The 21022-nt window shown below is 41.7% G+C and overlaps 1 protein-coding gene across 2 annotated transcripts; it reads left to right on the top strand.

Annotated features, from left to right (window-relative positions):
- The first annotated feature begins 596 nt into the window (after positions 1-596).
- LOC120055049 (retinal rod rhodopsin-sensitive cGMP 3',5'-cyclic phosphodiesterase subunit delta) lies at positions 597-20831 on the top strand. 2 transcript variants are annotated; one of them, XM_039002912.1, is made up of 5 exons: positions 597-679; positions 16248-16359; positions 18187-18312; positions 19791-19896; positions 20217-20831. In XM_039002912.1, the coding sequence occupies exons 2-5, from the start codon at positions 16278-16280 to the stop codon at positions 20296-20298; spliced, it is 396 nt and encodes a 131-aa protein (XP_038858840.1). In that variant the 5' UTR covers positions 597-679; positions 16248-16277; the 3' UTR covers positions 20299-20831. The 2 variants fall into 2 exon arrangements, with proteins under 2 accessions (XP_038858840.1, XP_038858838.1); XM_039002910.1 differs by having other exon boundaries at positions 618-966; positions 16271-16359.
- The last annotated feature ends 191 nt before the right edge of the window (positions 20832-21022 follow it).

Below are 21022 nucleotides of genomic sequence, written 5' to 3'. Positions count from 1 at the left end.
ACACCTTTTTGAATCTCAAGAAATTCAGATTTAACCCCATCTATCCAGATGGCCTGAGTTCTGTCGCTAAGATCATTCTGAAACAATTAACAGGCTGTATATCCCAGGCCTACTCTTGATAATTTCTTCAGCAAAACAGAATGATCAACAGTGTCGAACGCCTTTGACAGGTCAATGAACAAGGCAGCACAGCTCTTTTTAGCATCCAAGGCATTGACAAGATCATTAACAACTAGCGTGGTTGCTCTGGTAGTACTATGCCCAGGCCTAAAACCTGATTGGTTTATATTAAGAATACAATTATCAGATAAAAAGGAAACTCAGGATTGTGTAATCATACTATTTTTTCATGGTTCTATCTAGACAATTTGATTTAAAAGCACAGGTGCAACAGCCCCTACACTAGATGCACAGCCTTTGTGTCTGCAAATTGAGCGGTGCTCCTCAAATATCTCTGTATGATTTATCTTGTATAGATTCTGCCTGTGGCACTCATGCAAGAAAAAGGGGCGGAAAGTGGGCGTTGCCTCCGCCTTTGGCGTTGCCACTGGTGACGCGTCTCCCCCAGCCAAATCCCTCCCTAGACGCCCGGTTTCATTTGTTGTTTTGTGTGTTGCTTTGCTACCGCGCAAGGTGTTCGGACGAATTAGCTGTCAATCTCCGACCAAATATATTTAGGGTAGGTTGATTAAGGGATCAGTACTGTAGCAGTTCCCAGTGAGATTAATTCTGGGTCTGCTAGAGGTTAATGGGATATTGCAAGAGTCCTTGGACTTTATGCCATTTTCAGGTGCATTTACATTAGCTTGGTAAAGCTAACTAGCTAGCTACTGTACAGTAACATCACAAGCAACCTCAGTTTTTTAGCAGTTTTTTTTCTACGCTCACGAAATTGAAGATGTCCGACTCCGACATAATGTCTTCAACTGAAGACAGAGCCAAGGAGATTCTGAAGGGGTTTAAGCTGTATCCTTTTCAATTAATTGAGGTTTGCTTGGTTGTTTAGCTAGCTATTTGGCTATAGTCTTCAGTTAACGCAACTGGCTTAGCTAGCTACCTGTCCTTGCTGTACCACGCTGGCTACCGTTACGTCGTTAGCTAGTTCGTTGATGGCCAGTCTAGGTAACGTTAGCGAAGTTAGATAATATTTTCAGTCTGTTGATGGTTAATAGCTGGTAACGTTAGTGTTGCTAGTGTCTTTCTTGGCCATGCTCTGAATCTAACGTTAGTTTGCTCTCAAGTTAGCTTAACGTTAGCTAACAGTAACAGGCCTCGTTATGTTATATACTCAACTCATAGATGTGGTGGTTAACTTTAGCCAATTACTTCGGATAAGTTGATTAGAAGCAGTTACATTGGACAATGAGAAGCTATTTAGATATGCGTTTAATTGAACATGCAAACATAGGTGTTAGCTGAATTGTTGCCGTCGCTAGTTAGCTGACTGGTTCTGACTGGCACTAAACTTGGGTAGTCGTTTGCTGATGCTCCCGCTCAGTCTCTGTAGCGTTAGCTGTTCGAACATACAGAACGGTATTGGCCAATTGTCATGCATTGCCTGTTACTTGTGCAAGAGCATCTTTTCCTACAGCATCAGTTTCTAGTTTTCGGGGTCTTTCCCACCAAGTTGGCTTGGTGCGGGTTTTCCCGAACTCTTGTTAAATCCACATCAGTGTAGATGAAGGGGAGGAAGTATTTTGAGACATGAGTTGTGTATATGTGCCATTCAGAGGGTGAATGAGCAAGACAAAATATTTACGTGTCTTTGAATATGGCATGGTACGGTAGTAGGTACCAGATGCACGGATTTGTGTCAAGAACTGCAACACTGCTGGGGGGTTTTTCTTCATAAAAGCGTCTTCTAAATGGCATTATTTATTGTATTATTTAAACTCTCCACTGTTTCTCGTGTGTATCAAGAATGGTCCACCACCCAAAGGATAGCCAGCCAACTTGACACAACTGGGGGAAGCATTGGAGTCAACGTGGTCCAGCATCCCTGTGGAACGCTTTCGACACCTTGTAGAGTCCATGCCCCGATGAATTGATGCTGTTCTGAAGGCCAAAGGGGGTGTGCAACTCAATATTAGGAAGGTGTTCCTAATGTTTTGTACACTCAGTGTATAGTTTAGTGAGTGTGCCACAGTGCAAGATAGTTTGTGTATCATTACTTCACTATTTAGCAGTCTTGTTTGTTGTCTCGGGGCCTTTTGGTCCAAGAGCCAATGTTCCGGTACTGTTTGCCGGGCGGTAGCAGAGTGAACAGTCTATGGCTTGGTGGCCGGAGTCTTTGGCAATTTTTCAGGCCTTCCTCTGACTTCGCATAATATAGATGTACTGGATGGCAGGGAACTCGGCTCCAGAGATGTGCTGGGCTGTCTGCACCACCCTCTGTAGCGCTTTGCGGTCAAGGGTGGTGCATTTTCCGTACCAAGCGGCGACGCAGCCATTCAAGATGCTCCCGGTGGTGCAGCTGTAGAACTTTTGAGGATCCGAGGGCCCCATGCTAAATCTTATCAGCCTCCTGAGGGAGAAGAGGTGCAGCCGTACCCTCGTCGTGGGTATGTATGGACCGTTTTAAGTCTTTAGTGATGTGGACGACAAGGAACTTGAAGTTCTCAACCCACTCCACAACAGCCTGCTCCTGCTGAATACTGTGCTTGTGACAAGAGATTTCACAAAGATTTCAGCTATAGTTCGAATTGTAGTTCAACTATGATTGATTATCATAGTGTCACTTTATGATTGCTTTCACTTTGGTCTTCCAGCAATATTGTGTATTAGCAGAAAGCAGGATCCCCCCCATTATAGTGAATGGAAGAGAAAAATCTGTGTTCATGTAATAAAGTTTAGAAGACAATCATAATTGCTTTCTAATACACTAGATGTATGTCCTTGAACCAATTTACTTTTAAATCGCACACAGAAAGTTATAAGGATAATTTAGTGGCTAATGGCAGCTTGCAGTAACCTGGTCAGCCTTCAACTTAAGTTACTCAGAGGGGGCAGCAACGTCTCTTCCTGGAGTAGCTCAAAGTGTGCATGTCATGTCTCCAAGAGACAATGTGCTATTGAGTCTTCACATGGGAGTGAATGGTGTCACGTGATCCACAGCGTTGTCCTTTCATATATACAGTACCAGTCAAAAGTTTGGACACACCTACTCATTCAAAGGTTTTCCTTTATTTTTACTATTTTCTACATTGTAGAATAATAGTGAAGACATCAACTATGAAATAACACACATGGAATCATGTAGTAACCAAATAAGTGTTAAACAAATCAAAATATATTTGAGATTCTTCAAAGTAGCCACCCTTTGCCTTGATGACAGCTTTGCACACTCATTGGCACTCCATCACTCTCCTTCTTAGTCAAATAGCCCTTACACAGCCTGGAGCCTTTAGTAGGGGTTTCTTTGCAGCAATTTGACCATGAAGTCTGATTCACGTAGTCACCTCTGAACAGTTGATGTCTGTTACTTGAACTCTGTGAAGCATTTAGTTGGGCTGCAATTTTTAAGGCTGGTAACTCTAATGAACTTATCCTCTCCAGCAGAGGTAACTCTGGGTCTTCCTTTCCTGTGGCAGTCCTCATGAGAACCAGTTTCATCATAGCGCTTGATGTTTTTTGCCATGAAGAAACGTTCAGAGTTCTTGACATTTTCCTGGAGCGGACCTCTGTTGCGGAGGATAAGTTGATTAGAGTTACCAGCCTCAGAAATTGCAGTCCAAATAAATGCTTCACGGAGTTCAAGTAACAGACACATCTCAATATCAACTGTTCAGAGGAGACTGCGTGAATCAGGCCTTCGTGGTTGAATTGCTGCAAAGAAACCACTACTAAAGGACACCAATAAGAAGAGCCTTGCTTGGGCCAAGAAACACGAGCAATGGACATTAGACCGGTGGAAATCTGTCGTTTGGTCTGATGAGTCCAAATTTGAGATTTTTGGTTCCAACTGCCGAGTCTTTGTGAGACGCAGAGTAGGTGAACGGATGATCTCCGCATGTGTCGTTCCCACCGTGAAGCATGGAGGAGGTGTGGTGGTGTAGGGGTGCTTTGCTGTTGACACTGTCAGTGATTTATTTAGAATTCAAGGCACACTTAACCAGCATGGCTACCACAGCATTCTGGGCTTAGTGGTACTATCCTTTGTTTTTCAACAGGACAATGACCCAAAACATACCTCCAGGCTGTGTAAGGGCTATTTGACCAAGAAGGAGAGTGATGGAGTGCTGCATCAGATGTCCTGGCCTTCACAATCACCCGACCTCAACCCAATTGAGATGGTTTGGGATGAGTTGGACTGCAGAGTGAAGGAAAAGCAGCCAACAAGTGCTCAGCATATGTGGGAACTCCTTCAAGACTGTTGGAAAATCATTCCAGGTGAAGCTGGTTGAGAGAATGCCAAGAGTGTGCAAAGCTGTCATCAAGGCAGAGGGTGGCAACTTTGAAGAATCTAAACCACAAAATATATTGTTTTAACACCTTAAAAAAAAATTGTTTTTGTTACTTCATGATTCCATATGTGTTATGGTGTGTGTGTGTGTGTGTGGTAGAAACCTGAGGATGGGTATAGAGTCTTTGCAGGTAGTCAGTGCGGTCCAAATGGTGTCTGGGTGAGAGGGCGGGCAGTGGTAGGTATGAGTTACAACAGCCGGCCCTATGTAACATGTTTAATCCTACCATAGTGGAGGTGGTCATTTGAGGAGCTTTCCATGTACCTTCCATGGGTAATGTTTTGTGCAACTCTCCTACTGTAGCTCAGATAGAAGCCCTTATTCTGGTTTACATAGGCTAACACAAGCCAACGGTCCCAAAATAGGCACGGTAATGCGGACGAGATTAATCACACCTACGCTACTGCCATCGGCTTCAAGACTGAAGATCCATCGTTCTGTAATTACTCCCTGTACATTAAACATGACTTGGTAGCACTGAGGGTAGGCCTATTCAGTGTTGAATAGGTAAGGGATCGTGACTCGTTTAGCAGACTGTGTATTCATGACATGCAAGGCAGGCTTCATTTTCTAGGCTTCTCATTCCTAAATCCTTGATTTGCAAGGACAGGGATTTACTGCCTTATGGTCCTCCTAACAGGCCTGGTGACTGAGTTCAACGTGCTACCAGACACTGCATGGAGCCACGGCCGGCCTCATGCTCCTAGAGTACCACAGTCGAGGTCATAATACCCATAAAACCTAGCAGTCAAACACTGAAATGGTTCCAATCGTTTTTCCACTGTTAATTTGTCCCGTAGGGGATTCTAGAAACACTTCAATGAAGGTCTGTTTTGTGTAGGCTTACCCTGGTGTGATGTTTTGATAACCATGCAAATCTCTCTCGGATAAGGTCCCACTTTTTTTATTTATTTTGTTTGCCCCCTTTTTTCTCCCCAATTTCGATCTTGTCTCATCGGAAGAGACGAAGGTCGAGTCATGCGTCCTCCGAAACATGACCCGCCAAACCACGCTTCTTAACACCAGCCTACGTAACCCGGAAGCCAGCCGCACCAATGTGTCGGACGAAACACCGTTTACCTGACAACCGAGGTCAGCCTGCAGGCACCTGGCCTTCCACAAGGAGTCGCTAGAGCGTGATAAGCCAAGTAAAGCCCCCCGGCCTAACACGGACAACACTCGGCCTATTGTGCGCCACCCAATGGGACTCCCGCTCATGGCTGGTTGTGATACAATCCAGGATCGAACCCGGCTCTGTAGTGACACCCTTAGCACTGCGATGCAGTGCCTTAGACCGCTGTGCCACTCAGGAGGCCCCGGACAAGGTGACTTTTATCAATATATTTGCCTGTATTTAAACTAGTAGGCAAAGTTATGTAACCTTATTTAGTCAGACCTGCTATGGTGGGTTTTAATGTAATTGGTATTCACACATTTCTTTTTGAGGTAGAATTACTGTCATGTTATTGATGCCTAATTGTATACCTTATTTGCACTTGCTTTGTTCCAGAACCAATGGGTGTGCCGGAGTCTCATCACCTCTCAACTAGGCAAGCTGTTTCAACCTGGAACACTTTTCTCCTGCTTTGGTCTGTTTGTCGTTGCAGGAAGTCCTGAAGAGCTGGAGTGTATGAAGGGTTTTGTCCCAGCCCAGCTCTAACACCTGGCTTAAATAATCAACATAATGAATCACGGTTGTAAGCTAAGATTTGTATTCCGATATGAGCTGGGCAGGAACAAAAGCTTATACATACTCCTGCCGTTCAGATCTGTAATTATTCTGTACTATGGATACACATTTTTCGCGGGGGGGGGGGATTCATTTAGATGGTATTGCTATATATAATGCATGTCACACTCAAGTTGAACTTGTTGACTGATGCTAAGCTGGCGGCTGCTAAGAAGGGAGCAGTTGCAACTACAAGGCATCACTGGTCCACACCTGCCCTGTCTGTCGGATGAGTAGTATCGGTTGGTACTGCATGTGCCTTTAGGTTCCTCTCTATGTGTAGGCTAATGTACAGTCTTTCATACATTGCCTTCTGAAACTTTTTCCACATTTTGATAAGTTACAGCCTTATTCTAAAATTGATTTGTTTTTCCCCCCCCTCAACACAATACTCCATAATGACAAAGCAAAAACAGGTTTAGAAATTTGTGCAATTTCATTAAAAATAAAACTGAAATAACACATTTACATAAGTATTCAGATCCTTTACCCAGTACTTTGTTGAAGCAAATTTGGTAGTGATTACACCCTTGAGTCTTCTTGGGTATGACGCTACAAGCTTTGCACACCTGTATTTGCAGAGTTTCTCCCATTCTCTGCAGATCCTCTTAAGCTCTATCAGGTTGGATGGGAGTGTCGCTGCACAGCTATTTTCAGGTCTCTCAAGAGAGGTTCGATCGGGTTCAAGCCCGGGCTCTGGCTGGGCCAGTCAAGGATACTCAGAGACATGGCCCAATGCCACTCCTGCATTGTCTTGGCTGTGTGCTTAGGGTTGTTATGCTGATGGAAGGTGAACCTTCAGTCTGAGGTCCTGAGCGCTCTGGAGCAGGTTTTTAATCAAGGATCTCTGTACTTTGCTCCGTTCATCTTTCCCTCGATCCTGACTAGTGTCCCTGTCGCTGAAAAACATCAACACAGAATGAAGCTGCCACCACCATGCTTCACCGTAGGGATGGTGCCAGGTTTCCTCCAGATGTCATGCTTTGCATTCAGGCCAAATAGTTCAAACTTGGTTTCAATAGACCAGAGATTTTTGTTTCATGTTCTGAGTCCTTTAGGTGCCTTTTGGCAAATTCCAAGCGGGCTCTCATGTTCCTTTTAGTGGCTTCCGTCTGGCCACTCTACCATAAAGGCCTGATTGGTGGAGTGCTGCAGAAATGGTTGTCCTTCTGGAAGGTTCTCCCATCTCCACAGGAACTTTGGAGCTCTGTCAGAGTGACCGAGTTCTCGGTCACTTCCCTGACCAAGGCCATTCTCCCCGATTGCTCTAGGAAGAGTCTTTTTGATTCCAAACTTCTTCCATTTAAGAATGATTCAGGCCACTGTGTTCTTGGACCTTCAATGCTGCAGAAATGTTTTGGTACCCATCCCCATATCTGTGCCCCGACACAATCCTGTCTCTGCTCGAGCTCTACGGACAATTCCTTCGACCTCATGGCTTTGCAAGTTTGCTGCTTCAGTGTCTTTAGATATTTTTTCAGATGTTACAATGGAATACTGAAGTATAATTACAAGCACTTCATAAGTGTCAAAGGCTTTTATTGACAATTACATGAAGTTGATGCAAAGAGTCAATATTTGCAGTGTTGACCCTCTTTTTCAAGACCACTGCAATCCGCCCTGGCATGCTGTCAATTAACTTCTGGGCCACATCCTCACTGATGGCAGCCCATTCTTGCATAATCAATGCTTGGAGTTTGTCAGAATTTGTGGGTTTTTGTTTGTCCACCCGCCTCTTGAGGATTGACCACAAATTCTCAATGGGATTAAGGTCTGGGGAGTTTCCTGGCCATGGACCCAAAATATCGATGTTTTGCTCCCCGAGCCACTTAGTTGTCACTTTTGCCTTATGGCAAGGTGCTCCATCATGCTGGAAAAGGCATTGTTCGTCACCAAACTGTTCCTGGACGGTTGGGAGAAGTTGCTCTCGGAGGATGTGTTGGTACCGTTCTTTATTCATGGCTGTGTTCTTAGGCAAATTGTGAGTGAGCCCACTCCCTTGGCTGAGAAGCAACCCCACACATGAATGGTCTCAGGATGCTTTACTGTTGCCATGACACAGGACTGATGGTAGCGCTCACCTTGTCTTCTCCGGACAAGCTTTTTTCCGGATGCCCCAAACAATCGGAAAGAGGATTCATCAGAGAAAATAACTTTACCCCAGTCCTCAGCAGTCCAATCCCTGTACCTTTTGCAGAATATCAGTCTGTCCCTGATGTTTTTCCTGGAGAGAAGTGGCTTCTTTGCTGCCCTTCTTGACACCAGGCCATCCTCCAAAAGTCTTTGCTTCACTGTGCGTGCAGATGCACTCACACCTGCCTGCTGCCATTCCTGAGCAAGCTCTGTACCGGTGGTGCCCCGATCACGCAGCTGAATCAACTTTAGGAGACAGTCCTGGCGCTTGCTGGACTTTCTTGGGTGACCTGAAGCCTTCTTCACAACAATTGAACCGCTCTCCTTGAAGTTCTTGATAATCCGATAAATGGTTGATTTAGGTGCAATCTTACTGGCAGCAATATCCTTGCCTGTGAAGCCGTTTTTGTGCAAAGCAATGATGACACACGTGTTTCCTTGCAGGTAACCATGGTTGACAGAGGAAGAACAATGATTCCAAGCACCACCCTCCTTTTGAAGCTTCCGGTCTGTTATTCGAACTCAATCAGCATGACGGAGTGATCTCCAGCCTTTTCCTCATCAACACTCACACCTGTGTTAACGAGATAATCACTAACATGTCAGCTGGTCCTTTTGTGGCAGGGCTGAAATGCAGTGGAAATGTTTTTTTGGAGGGATTCAGTTCATTTGCATGGCGAAGAATTGCAATTCATCTGATCACTCTTCATAACATTCTGGAGAATATGCAAATTTCCATCATACAAACTGAGGCAGCAGACTTTATGAAAATTTATATTTGTGTCATTCTCAACTTTTGGCCACGGCTGAAATATTTAATCAATTTTAGAATAAGGCTGTAACGTAACAAGGGAAGGAGTCTGAATACTTTCTGAATGCATTGTATGTGTAGTAGTTTCTCGTATTTCTTGGTTTATCATTTGTCAACTTTGGGAACTTCTCTAATCAAAAATGTGTTATTTTCCATTTAATTATTCTTCCACTTTGACACTTTGTAGATTTTTGACAAAAAAAGGACATCCAATTTAATCCCACTTTGTAACACATCAAAATGTGGAAGAAGTCAAAGGGTATGAAGAAGCTGGGGGGTATGAAGAAACTTCCTGAAGAAGCTGTATTTAGGCATGGGTTCCTTATATATTTTTTTGTCTTTAGTATTCCTCATTCTGCTGGAGTTTACCTAGTATTTTATACTGAACAAAAATATGAACACAACATGCAATCACTTCAAATATTTTCTGAGGTCATGTGTTGCTACCATGTCATTTTTATTTATTTTTTGCTACCATGCTGTGTTGTCATGTGTTGCTGCCATGCTATGTTGTTGTCTTAGGTATTTTTGTGGTGTCTCTCTTGCCTTGGTGTGTGTGTGTTGTTATTTAAAAAAATCACAGCCCTTGTCCCCGCAGGAGGCCTTTTGGTAGGCCGTCATTGTAAATAAGAATTTGTTCTTAACTGACTTGCCTAGTTAAATAAAATTTGAGGAAATCAAATTCACTAGGCCCTATTCTATGGATTTTACATGACTGTAAATACAGATATGCAACTGTTGTTCACAGATACCTTGGGCTTCAGGATCTCGTCACAGTATATCTGTGCATTCAAATTTCCATCGATGAAATGCAATTGTGTGCGTTGTCCGTCTCTTATGCCTTCCCATACTGTAACCCCACTGCCACCATGGGGCACTCTGTTCACAACGTTGACATCAGCAATCCGCTCACCCCACACAGCGCCGTACGTTGGAGGCGGCTCACGGTAGAGAAATTAACATAAAATTATCTGGCTTTGTTGGGCATTCCTGCAGTCAACATGCCAATTGCATGCTCCCTCAACTTGAGACATCTGTGGCATTGTTATTGTCCCCCAGCACAAGGTACACCTGTGTAATGATCATGCTGTTTAATCAGCTTTTTGATTTGCCACACCTGTCAGGTGGATGGATGATATTGGCAAAGGAGAAACACTCACTAATAGGCATGTAAACAAATTTGTGCACAAAATTTGAGAGAAATACGTTTTTTTGTGCGTTTGGAACATTTTGTGGATCTATTATTTCAGCTAATAAAACATGGGATCGACACAGTTCCGTTTGGCTCAGTTGGTAGAGCATGGTGCTTGCAATGCCAAGGTTGTGGGTTCTATTCCCACGGGGGACCTGTGCAAAAAGTATGGAAATGTATACACTCATACTCTTATCCAGAGCAATTTACAGTATCTGCTAAAATGGCTAAATATTGAGATTTTTTAAATATATATTTTTGTTCTGTGTGTTTTAAGCCTACCTTCAACATCCAGTTATTTCTCCATTTGTAACTCACCCACCAAAAATCACAATATGCCATTTTACATTTGGCTTTATTTATGCTGGTCAAATTCCTATCATGGAAAAGCAGAAGAATCTGTGCGCTTTCAGATTAATAAATAATTTAAGCTTTACTTCAAGTCAGATGTTTATTTTATGTATGCATTGTTTACTATTTAGATTTCTTTAAAACAATGTAATTGTTGGAGTTAAGGTGTTTGACTTGCTTGATGGATGACTAGGTGCGTTCTTGTCAAATAAATATGCTTATTCATTCATGACCTGTTAAATTATATTATGAATTAGTCTGGCTTTGAATCTGCAACAGAATGTGTCAAGTTAGTTCTGAATCGCTTTAATACAGTAGTGCATTCTGACACCATTTAATTGAAATAGGTATCACCTCGTTCATATAGTTGGCAGAAATGATAAGGGATTAAATGTAGACCACCAGCTAAAGGAGAAGAGGATCTGGTAAAATAAGGGTATGTTGCTAATATCATCTAGGTAGGTTAGCTAGCTAGCGTCTTTGCAAAAAAAATTATATATAGCCTAGTATTCATGGGAGAATGTAAATATCTGACTGATAGTATTGTGTACAAGACCAAATGCATAAATAAGCCAACAAATATTATTTAAATAAAATATAGATCAGTAAATCAAAATATCTTGTTTTGTTTCAAGGTAGCTAGCTAGCTGACAGCAAAGGTGTCCGCTAGAGATGGCTTGCAGGAATGTATAGTCTAGCATGATGTGTACGTTGATGGTAATTAGCATTTTCAAATTTGAAAGTAAGTGGAGCCGACTGTATTGATAAAAGTAACCTTGTCCTAGAGAGATTTACATGGTTATCAAAACGTCATGCCAGGGGAAAGCCTACATGAAACACAGACCTTGTTTGAAAAATGGTTCTAAAATGGGTGGTTTAAAAATGTAGGAACCATTTCCGTGTTTGACCGCTAGGTTTTATGGGATTTTAGAACCAAGGCAAAAGAGGTTAGCCTTTTGAGTTTTGTTTTGTTGTGGATTGCTAGAGAATCCCGAGTGGCGCAGCGATCTAAGGCACTGCATCTCAGTGCAAGAAGCATCACTACAGTCCCTGGTTTGAATCCAGGCTCTGATTGGGAGTCCCATAAGGTGGCGCACAATTGGCCTAGCGTTGTCCCGGTTAGGCCGTCGTTGTAAATAAGAATTTGTTCTCAACTGACTTGCCTAGTTAAATAAAGGTTACTTTTTTTAAATTAAAATTATACAGAGGATAGTCAAGCTGTTTCAAGTTTAAGCTGATCCTCCTGAGACCAAGCAATCAATCTGTACTCTGAGGAATTGTCCATCTTTGAACTAAAACCAAAAACTCCTTCCTTCCCCCCTCCTTAAAAATGTACGTAACGAGCATCAGATTAATCGTGATTACAACATCATCAAGAAGCAGGCTACATTCACACAGATTTCTCAAGGTTTTTCCATCAAATTAATCTAGAAGTGGTGTATTTATTTGATGTGTGCTGATCAGAGTGTTCTGTGTATCGCTTTGTGTGCCGTGTGGTGACTATCAGGTTGAGGAGGTTAGGAAGTCTTCCCCAGCATGACCAGGTTTTTGACCTGTAGGTCATTGTCTTATGCAATGAGGATATTTATAGAAAGCACTAGAACTTGTATCACAGCAGGGAGAATTCAAAGAAGGCACAAGACGTGCTACAACTCAGCTTCATCACCAATTTGCTTGTTTGCAGACTTTTGACGACGAGAATATCGTAATTGCTTTCAGTTATTACAGTTTCTAAGTCTAGCATAATATTCACATTCTGTAATGAATGTAGGTATAACCTGAAATTATGAAAGTGTGATTTGTGTGCTTTTCCCTTGTGCTGCCTAATCAGATTATTATTTGATACTTTGATTCCTGGGAACTGCCTTGCATCCATGAATAACCCAGTACTGTGTGCCTTAGGCCTAGGCTATAGCCGATTACCCAAGTCGTGCTGAGAATCCTGCCTTTCCATAGAACACTCACAGTATTTCATTAAGCCGCCCTACAGTAGTTCATTGTATTGAAAAACCTCTCTGCAATTTTGGTTAATTAGACAAATGTACATCTCAGACTAAAAATCTACAGGCTACATGACTGACTATATGTATGATGCTGCTGCTGCATTGGACTTCCTTGCTTTGTACAGGAGCACAGCTTCTACATCGCCTCTGTTATGTCCCTAAGGAAAGGCTGACCTCGGAGGAGAATGCAGTGTGCACTGTAGCCAGCTTCCCCTGAGTAGACCTGACTTGCATTTTAATCTGTCCCTGTAACAAACTGATTCACAGAACTGTGTGGACACAATGACTGGCTAACCTCACAGTGAAAGTCTTGAGTTGGTCTAGTTGGTAGGGATATTTGAGCTTTAAGACTTCAGAAAAGTAAAACTGTCTCAATTGCATTTCTGAAGATGTATGTTAAAAAAATAGTTTTTTGAAATGTATTCATTTGCAATGGTTTCATTTGACAGTTTATGCAATATTGCATGCGTCATGACTTTTATGTCTTGTGTTTATTGCATGTGCAGTCAAATGTGATTTTCCTGTCTTTTATATTCCTACTATGAGTTGGGAATAATACTCTGATAGTCTAAGATCTGTTTGAAAAGACCGATTATTTTTAAAATGTCAGCTTGTTTGCATGGGTGGGTTCTTCGGACCACTTGGCTACATCACCAGGTGACACAAGTTAACCCTATCAGTCCCGAGACGCCAGCGAAAATCGGCTTTTCATTTATCTGCAAGTCCAGCCTTTATATTTAGCCTCACAATGAAGTGTTTTACCATGTTCTTTTCAGCACAAGTTGATGCAATCATAATGTGCTATGAAGCAAATTGGGTCTTAAATATTGAGTAGATTGACTCATCAGATATCCATGCAAGATTAGCATCGATTAAAAAATAGTAGGTTAATCAATTATTATGGTGTTTACTTAGTTAAAAAAAAAAAAAAAATGCACCATTACTACACTCTTAGAAAGAATATCCTAAAGGAGTTATTCCGCTGTCCCCATAGGAGAACCCTTTGAGGAACCCTTTTTGGTTCCAAGTAGAACTGTTTTACCATGTTCTGTTCAGGACAACCAGGGCTCCAAGTAGAACAATTTGACATAAACAGTTGCATTCATGAGTTTTATTGACGAATCTCAACAACTAAAATGTCTGATTAAAAGTGTATTTTTGAATGCTGTAAATACAGAAATGGTTTGCTCTGTGGGAAATCAATATCCAACTAGTCAGTGACAACTGTGTAGAGTTTGACAGCAACTATGTGAGCTTGTTACGGTATGACCTTGGATTCATTTGTTTAATAGACCATAACAAAGAGAGTTTGCCCTCCATTAATAGCTATTTTTCAGGTTACATATCCCTCACATTAGGCTCCTCCAATTATGCCCCTCACTCAGGCCACTCCCGGACAGTCTTAGCAAAATTGTTCTTAAAAAAATTGCTTTTTTGCAAAGAAGTTACTTTTGTTTCTTTTTGACCATTTTAATTGAAAAACAATCACAGTAAGGTACTTAATTGTTACCCAGAACAAATATGATATTGAGAAGAAGGGGGGGAAAAAGTCTACATGGACCATTTTTAAAGCTACTCTTTAAAAATGGATGGGGCTTAAGTGAGGCTAGCATGCCTCTAGGGGCTAATTAAAAGCCTGCTTGAGTATGTTGGGGAACAAGGGTCTATCCCCCCTGCGGATCTTCTCTACTTAGAGCCAGGGATCTCAGTAGGTGTGATCCTGGAGACATCTGTCACCCGTTTCCCCACCGGGCCTAATAGAACTGCGTTGAGCTGACATCTCTATCCGGGCCTATTATGAAGAACTTTGTGTTGTCTAGGCCCTAGTCTATGACCTTAGAATGTACTGGAAACATTTTACGGAATTGTTCTCTGCAGCCAGTTAATGAGCTTAACTTAAAAAAAAATATATATATATATATAATTCACAGTGAAGCAGCAGCAGGACAGATCGTATTCTAATCCATTCATAAAACGTTAGATGGGTAGACGCTGCTAAGTTGCTTTGTCCCCCAGTCATTGTCCGGCAGGACTGACAACTGTGTTGAAATCAATTAAATGATGTAGGAGACAGACGGCACAAAGTCCACAGCCAAAATATTACCTAACAAACCCGCTTCACACAAAGCATCCCAGTCATGTACAGAGTTTGAATGAAGGGGTAAAACTGTAGCCTCGTGTATACCAGACTGATTACCGCTGCTCAGCAAAGCATTCATGTAAGCTTGCGAGATCAGGGTGGCTTGCGGGGCTAGTAAACCTTGGGTAGTAGGCCTGTGTTTTCTGAGGAAGTTTCTATTGAGATGACAGAGCCACGTACTGTAGACTTGAGTTTCAGTCTAGGACGATGTGGGAAGCTGCTGGGAGGTTTGTGACTGAGCTGGTGACTGAGCTGACCCAATGTTGCTGGGCTGCAGTCTGTCAGATTTTGAAAGGATTAAATGATTCTAAGCACCACACGTTTCATCTCGCTAAGACAGTTCTAGCTCCACAGCAGCTAGCTAGCTAAGCTCAGTGTTGGAGTTGGTTGCGTCATGTTTCTGTTTTCACTTGACATCAACTGTTATTTTCCTACCTGCTGTTTTTTGAAGTTTGGTCATTCTATATTTAGACTCTTATTAGTTTGAAAGAATTGATCCCGTGGCTCGACAGACACTATTCTCCTCCTGATTTAATTTCCGTTTCGCTGTTTGAAGCCTTTAGTCATGAAATAGTCATGTCAACTGAATGGCATTGTGTCCTAAGGAGGGCTGGCGCTGTGCAGGCTGGTGCTGACACCCTGTTGGGGGGGGGGGGGGGGGGGGTGGTAGAGCAGCACAGATGGTCTTGACAGGGGTTCAGGTGCTTCTGACATGGAGTACCCTCTAGTTGACACACGAGCCACATCTTCACGTCGGCTTCCAGAGCCGAGTCAGAAACTCTTTGTTCTGTTAGCACCAGCTGGAGAACTGTTACGTGACACACTTGCCTCGGCTTGCACCACTTGACCTATTAGAAGACGTTAGCTAGTAGTAGCTACATAATCATGGGCGGCTTTATTGGCCACTCCAATAAAATAACATTGTGTGAGAGCTGGTGTAAATAACTAGAGCCACAAACGTCAGCTCCCTTAAGAGTTTTGGAAGTATAAAAATAGACCTAAACAGTTTATTTTCTGGCTTTAACTTGTACCCACTAGTTGAATTATCAATAAGACCTGTGTCCATTGGTTAGCTTTTTTTTCTTCAGAGATTGAGGTGAACATCTGTTGCATACTTCTGGATTACCTGTTGGTTCCCGAGAGATCAAAGGTTCTATATCGTTGTGTATTTATCTCCTTTTGATTGGGCTTGGCTACTGTTTGAATTGTCTGTCAGTTGGCTTCCACTAAACTTTTGTAACTTGATGGGTTTCCTGTTATCCTGGGTGCCACCTTGAGGAATATTGGCGTTACTTAATTGATCCCTGGCTCTGAGGGAAAATTCTAAGGTTTGCCACGAGCTGCAGACACAAACAGTACAGACCAGAAACCAGAACCTAGACAAGGCTACTGTTACCTGATGGAAGTACATGGCTGTGTCCGTAGTGTTCCTCGACTCCCTCTGCCAGAAACTGGATGAACCTGCGTGATGCTGAGACCGGGAAGGTGCTGTGGCAGGGAACGGAGGATCTGTCTCTTCCTGGGGTCGAACATGAAGGTACTGGCTGGTTTACTGTCATCTTGCTTCCCTCCTGGAGTAAACCTGGATTTTTAGGCCGTAAATTCCAACCACTACCAAGATAACCACTCGGTTCTAACCATCCCTGCAGTCAGTTTTTCCTTAAGACCTTGAACCCCTGAACCAATGTCAAAATACCCAAAATGATAATTAGCAATTTACCTCTAAACATAGTTATATCATGTTGTGCCATGTTCAAACTTGTGTATATCATAATCAATAGAAAAGGGAACATATATTTTATGTGAGAAAGTAGCCTAGCTAAGGTAAACATTAAGGGCCTAATTTATAAATCTATCATTTCTTAATTCACCATTTCTGAAAAGTGCGCATGTATAAAAATAGAGAGATTTATAAACTTGGCGCACGCCATACATAAGCATGTTTCTCGTTATAAATCAAACCTGTCATAAAACTGTGTGCGTGAACGTGCATTAGTGGGGCGGCGGGTAGCCTAGTGGTCAGAGTGTTGGACTTGGAACCGAAAGGTTGCAAGATCAAACCCCCGAGCTGACAAGGTAAAAATCTGTCATTCTGCTCCTGAACAAGGCTGTTCCTAGGCTGTCATTGAAAATAATAATTTGTTCTTAACTGGCTTGCCTAGTTAAATAAATAAAGTGTGCTCCACCTGAGAAATGCTCTCCATTCACCTTTTGTGGTGACAATAACAGCCTTTTTATTTGAGGCATAATTTGGAAGTATTGGCATTAGGCCACAGCATGCAAAAGACATTCAATATTTAGTTCATCAATATATTATTGGGTTTATATGTCCTACCTTGGTATAGACTATGAGCTTAAATGGGCATTGATGTCGCCACCTATCACACAGCAATACTGTAGCCTAAGTTTACCCAAACTGTCAAATATTTTACATAAAGCTACCGGTCTATTTACTGTGTGGGCAGGATGTTTGAATCTTTTGCAGTAATTTATGCTGTATCTGGAAAAGGACTGTCAGTTTCTGAAAGATTAAAAAAAAAAAAAAAAAGGCAAATTGTTGTGGACATGTCTGCAGAACATTTGAATTCAACAATGTTTTGCATTGACTTTTCCCCCAACCTAAATATGGACTGCCTGCAAATTGTGAAACATTGTCTAAGGCAGGCTACAAAAAATAATGGAATTCCAGTAACTTTCTAAATTCTAAATCAATGTAAAAGATCAACGGTTCACCTGTTAAATTCGACTGCATAATGGTATTATAAACCGCGCTGCCTATGATATTACAAAACTTGAAATACATACAACCTATCTATTTACTAGGCTACTAGGTCCAATTAAATGAGAGATACACGTGGTAACTTGTTGTATGGCTCCTTCAGGAATATAAACCCAATCAAGTCCAGAAAAGGTAATGAATATATTCTGGGTTATAAAATATATAGGAAAAACATTTCCTATTTCAAATTATTTTAGATTCTAAAAGAAAAATGGATCCTCTCAGTAATGGTAAATGGCTGCATTATTTTTTTTACTGTTTTTTTTATTTTTATGAATATGCATATCTGCGATTTGCACAAATTACTTACTTGCCAACTTGCAATACAATATTTCAATCACAAGCAGATGTGCTTACGCATGGTCTAAAGTTGGCAGGGATGTGAGCACATTCTCACATGAAGTCATATTTCTTTTTATAAATGCCAACTTTAGCGTGAACTGGCTGGCACACACACATTTTGTGGTATATTTTGTACGTACGTACGGTTTATAAATGAGGCCCCAGGATGTTGTTTGTGTTGTGACTGCATTTCTTCTCTCCTAATTAGTAGTTTGACCGTCCGTTTTTAAAATTTTCTTGCAGCTCGAGTCCCCAAGAAAATTCTCAAGTGCAAAGCTGTGTCCAGAGAGCTAAATTTCTCTTCGTCAGAAAAACTGGAAAAGTTCCGCCTTGAGCAGAAGGTTTTCTTCAAAGGCCAGTGCTTAGAAGGTACTAGTCTCTTTTATCTGTTTCAATGATCATGCTTTTTATATACAGGTAACAGCCAAAATAAAGGAAGCACCAACATAGTGTCTTAATAGGGTATTGGAACACCACGACCCGCCAGAACATATTCAATGCGCCTTGGCGTAGATTCTAGAAGTGTCTGGAACTCTGTTGGAGGGATACGACACCATTCGTCCACAATAAACGAATAAAAATGTGGTGTTTTGTTGATGGTGGTGGAAAACGTTGTCTCAGGCGTCGTTCTAGAATCTCCCATAAGTGTTTAATTGGGTTGAGATCTGGTGACAGAGACACACACACATCCATTACAGACAGAAATACACCTCAGCATCCCCACCAACCCCAGACAATCCCGTAGGTAAAGAAGCCGTGGAGGTCCTGGGCTGGCGTGGTTACACGTGGTCTGCGGTTTTGAGACCGGTTGGACATACTGCCAAATTCTCTAAAATTATGTTGGAGGCGGCTTATGGTAGAGAAAATAACATGTAATTTTTTCTGGCAACAGCTCTTTTGGACATTCCTGCAGTCAGCATGACAATTGCACGCTCCCTCAACTTGAGACATGGATTATCTTTGCAAAGGAGAAATGCTCAGTAACAAGGATGTAAAGCTTTTTGTGCTTATGGAACATTTCTGGGATCTTTTATTTCAGCTCTTGAAACACGGGAACAACAACTTACATGTTGCGTTTTACATTTTTGTTCAATATACTTTGTATGCCTCATTTACTCAAGTTTTTCCTTTATTTTGGCAGTTACCTGTATCACAGATTATCCATTTTATTGACCTGATACTGTAGTGGCTGCTCTAACAAGTAAAATAAATGTCTTCAAAAATGGAAGGCAGTCTGGAGGAGGCAAGAGCCGGTTGGACCGTTCTAGCCAATGAGAGGGCAGATACGCGTGTGAACAACAGGCACAACGGTTACCACAGATACAAAGTCAAAATTGGCTATATCGTGAAAGATTATTTAAGATTAGTGTAAGGTATAAGGTTAGCAGTGTGAGTAATGTTAGGTTTAAAATCACATTTTAGAAATAGGCAGGGTTTATGACTTTGTGGCTGTGGTAACTAGTGTCAACCAGGCATACCTCCAATGTTTTTTTTTAAGTTGCCGAGATTTCACGTGTCCTACTTATATCAGTACACTCGTAACAACCTAAACATTACGAAACGTATATTCGGTCTAATGAGCCACGCATAGTAAATAAGCCATTAAATGTTTTGTTAAACCAAATTCGACACTAATTGACCTCCAATCAAAAACTCTTTGCTTGGTGAGCAAAAAAAACATTTTTTAAACGCCACCCACCTGCTGAAGAAGACAGATTTTGGGCTCGGTTATCCCTCTCGCTTCGCCTCTTCCTTTCTGCCTGTATGTACTAAAGAATACAATATCCGTGCATAGTGAAGAAACACTCATTGAATGTATTTTGGATGGCTCTCTCCTCTACCTGCAGAATGGTTCTTTGAGTTTGGCTTTGTGATTCCCAACTCCACAAACACATGGCAGTCTTTGATAGAGGCGGCTCCAGAGTCGCAGATGATGCCCGCAAATGTTTTAACGTAAGAGTTAATATATATTTTTGATAAACTATTTCAGCCTTTTGCATTTATCTGCATGTGTTGTTGGGTCTTTTGGTCATTGTCCTACATTTGGGTTGTGCAATTGTTTTGTAGGTAATATAGAACTGTCACTCACCAGGCTGCATCTTGAATAAGTAATGAGGCTACAGCCAAATATTCCTTCACACTTTATCTATTCTACACCAAACTTCCTGTAAACTGCAATGTCCTTGTTATGGTGGCGGCTTTGTCTCATATTATATCAGCTAGAGATGAGTGTTTGCTGAGTTGTAATGTTTCTTCGTTTCTCTCCCTTGCAGTGGAAATGTTGTTATAGAGACCAAGTTCTTTGATGACGATCTTCACGTCAGCACCTCCCGAGTACGACTTTTCTATGTCTGAAGAAGAACGAACAACTTACTTTTTTATTTTCTATTAATCCTTGAAGTGAGAGGGTGTGGGGGGGGGGGGGAAACAGGACCATGCATACACAACTGTTGTTGTTATCCAATGGTCACTGGAAGCCAAGTTCGACGGAGTGCATTTCTCTTTACAGTGACGGGTGACCGCAGCACTAAAGGGAACAATGCAGGAAGAGACCGACCAAGTCATCAAGATCACACTGGCTTCTTGGCAGACAAGACTTTTTGTATGTAAATATATATATATATATGGGCAAAGATGATGCTCATGGCAAGAAACCATGTAAATTATTTTATTTGTACATTCATTTTTTCCCTTGTCATTCCAGAAATGTCACCCTGCGATGTACACTGCTCCATTGTCACCTTGTGTTTTTGATGTTTGCTTCCAATTCATGTTGTGGTTGCTGATATTGTCATTGTTTGGATTTTTTTTTTTTTGCTGTTACTAATCTTTTAAAATAGGCTGTGTTTATTACTACACGAATTATGGATTAAAATATGTTCACTACGTTTTTTTTGTAGTTGATTAAGTTTAAGTGCAACAGAATGAGTGGTTCATGCAAGATATTTTGTCTCCTAGGACCCCAAAATTGGCTAATGTATGAGGCATGGGGCACCTGTATGCAAATTAGAACTAAATATTCATGCATATTTTGAATAAGCCACTCAACACTTGGGCAGTTAACTTTGATTGTACTCCA

The sequence above is a fragment of the Salvelinus namaycush genome, chromosome 10 (genome assembly GCF_016432855.1).
Source record: "Salvelinus namaycush isolate Seneca chromosome 10, SaNama_1.0, whole genome shotgun sequence".
Lineage (NCBI taxonomy): Eukaryota > Metazoa > Chordata > Actinopteri > Salmoniformes > Salmonidae > Salvelinus > Salvelinus namaycush.
This window is presented reverse-complemented; position numbering and strand designations above follow the sequence as displayed.

Bases quoted from the DNA above. Each gene is read 5' to 3' on its own strand.
- LOC120055049 (XM_039002910.1), top strand. From the start codon at position 899: ATGTCCGACTCCGACATAATGTCTTCAACTGAAGACAGAGCCAAGGAG. The intron at 16,360-18,186 runs GTACTGGCTGGT...ATTTTCTTGCAG, and splicing joins TCCTGGGGTCGAACATGAAG to CTCGAGTCCCCAAGAAAATT. The intron at 19,897-20,216 runs GTAAGAGTTAAT...TCTCCCTTGCAG, and splicing joins ATGCCCGCAAATGTTTTAAC to TGGAAATGTTGTTATAGAGA.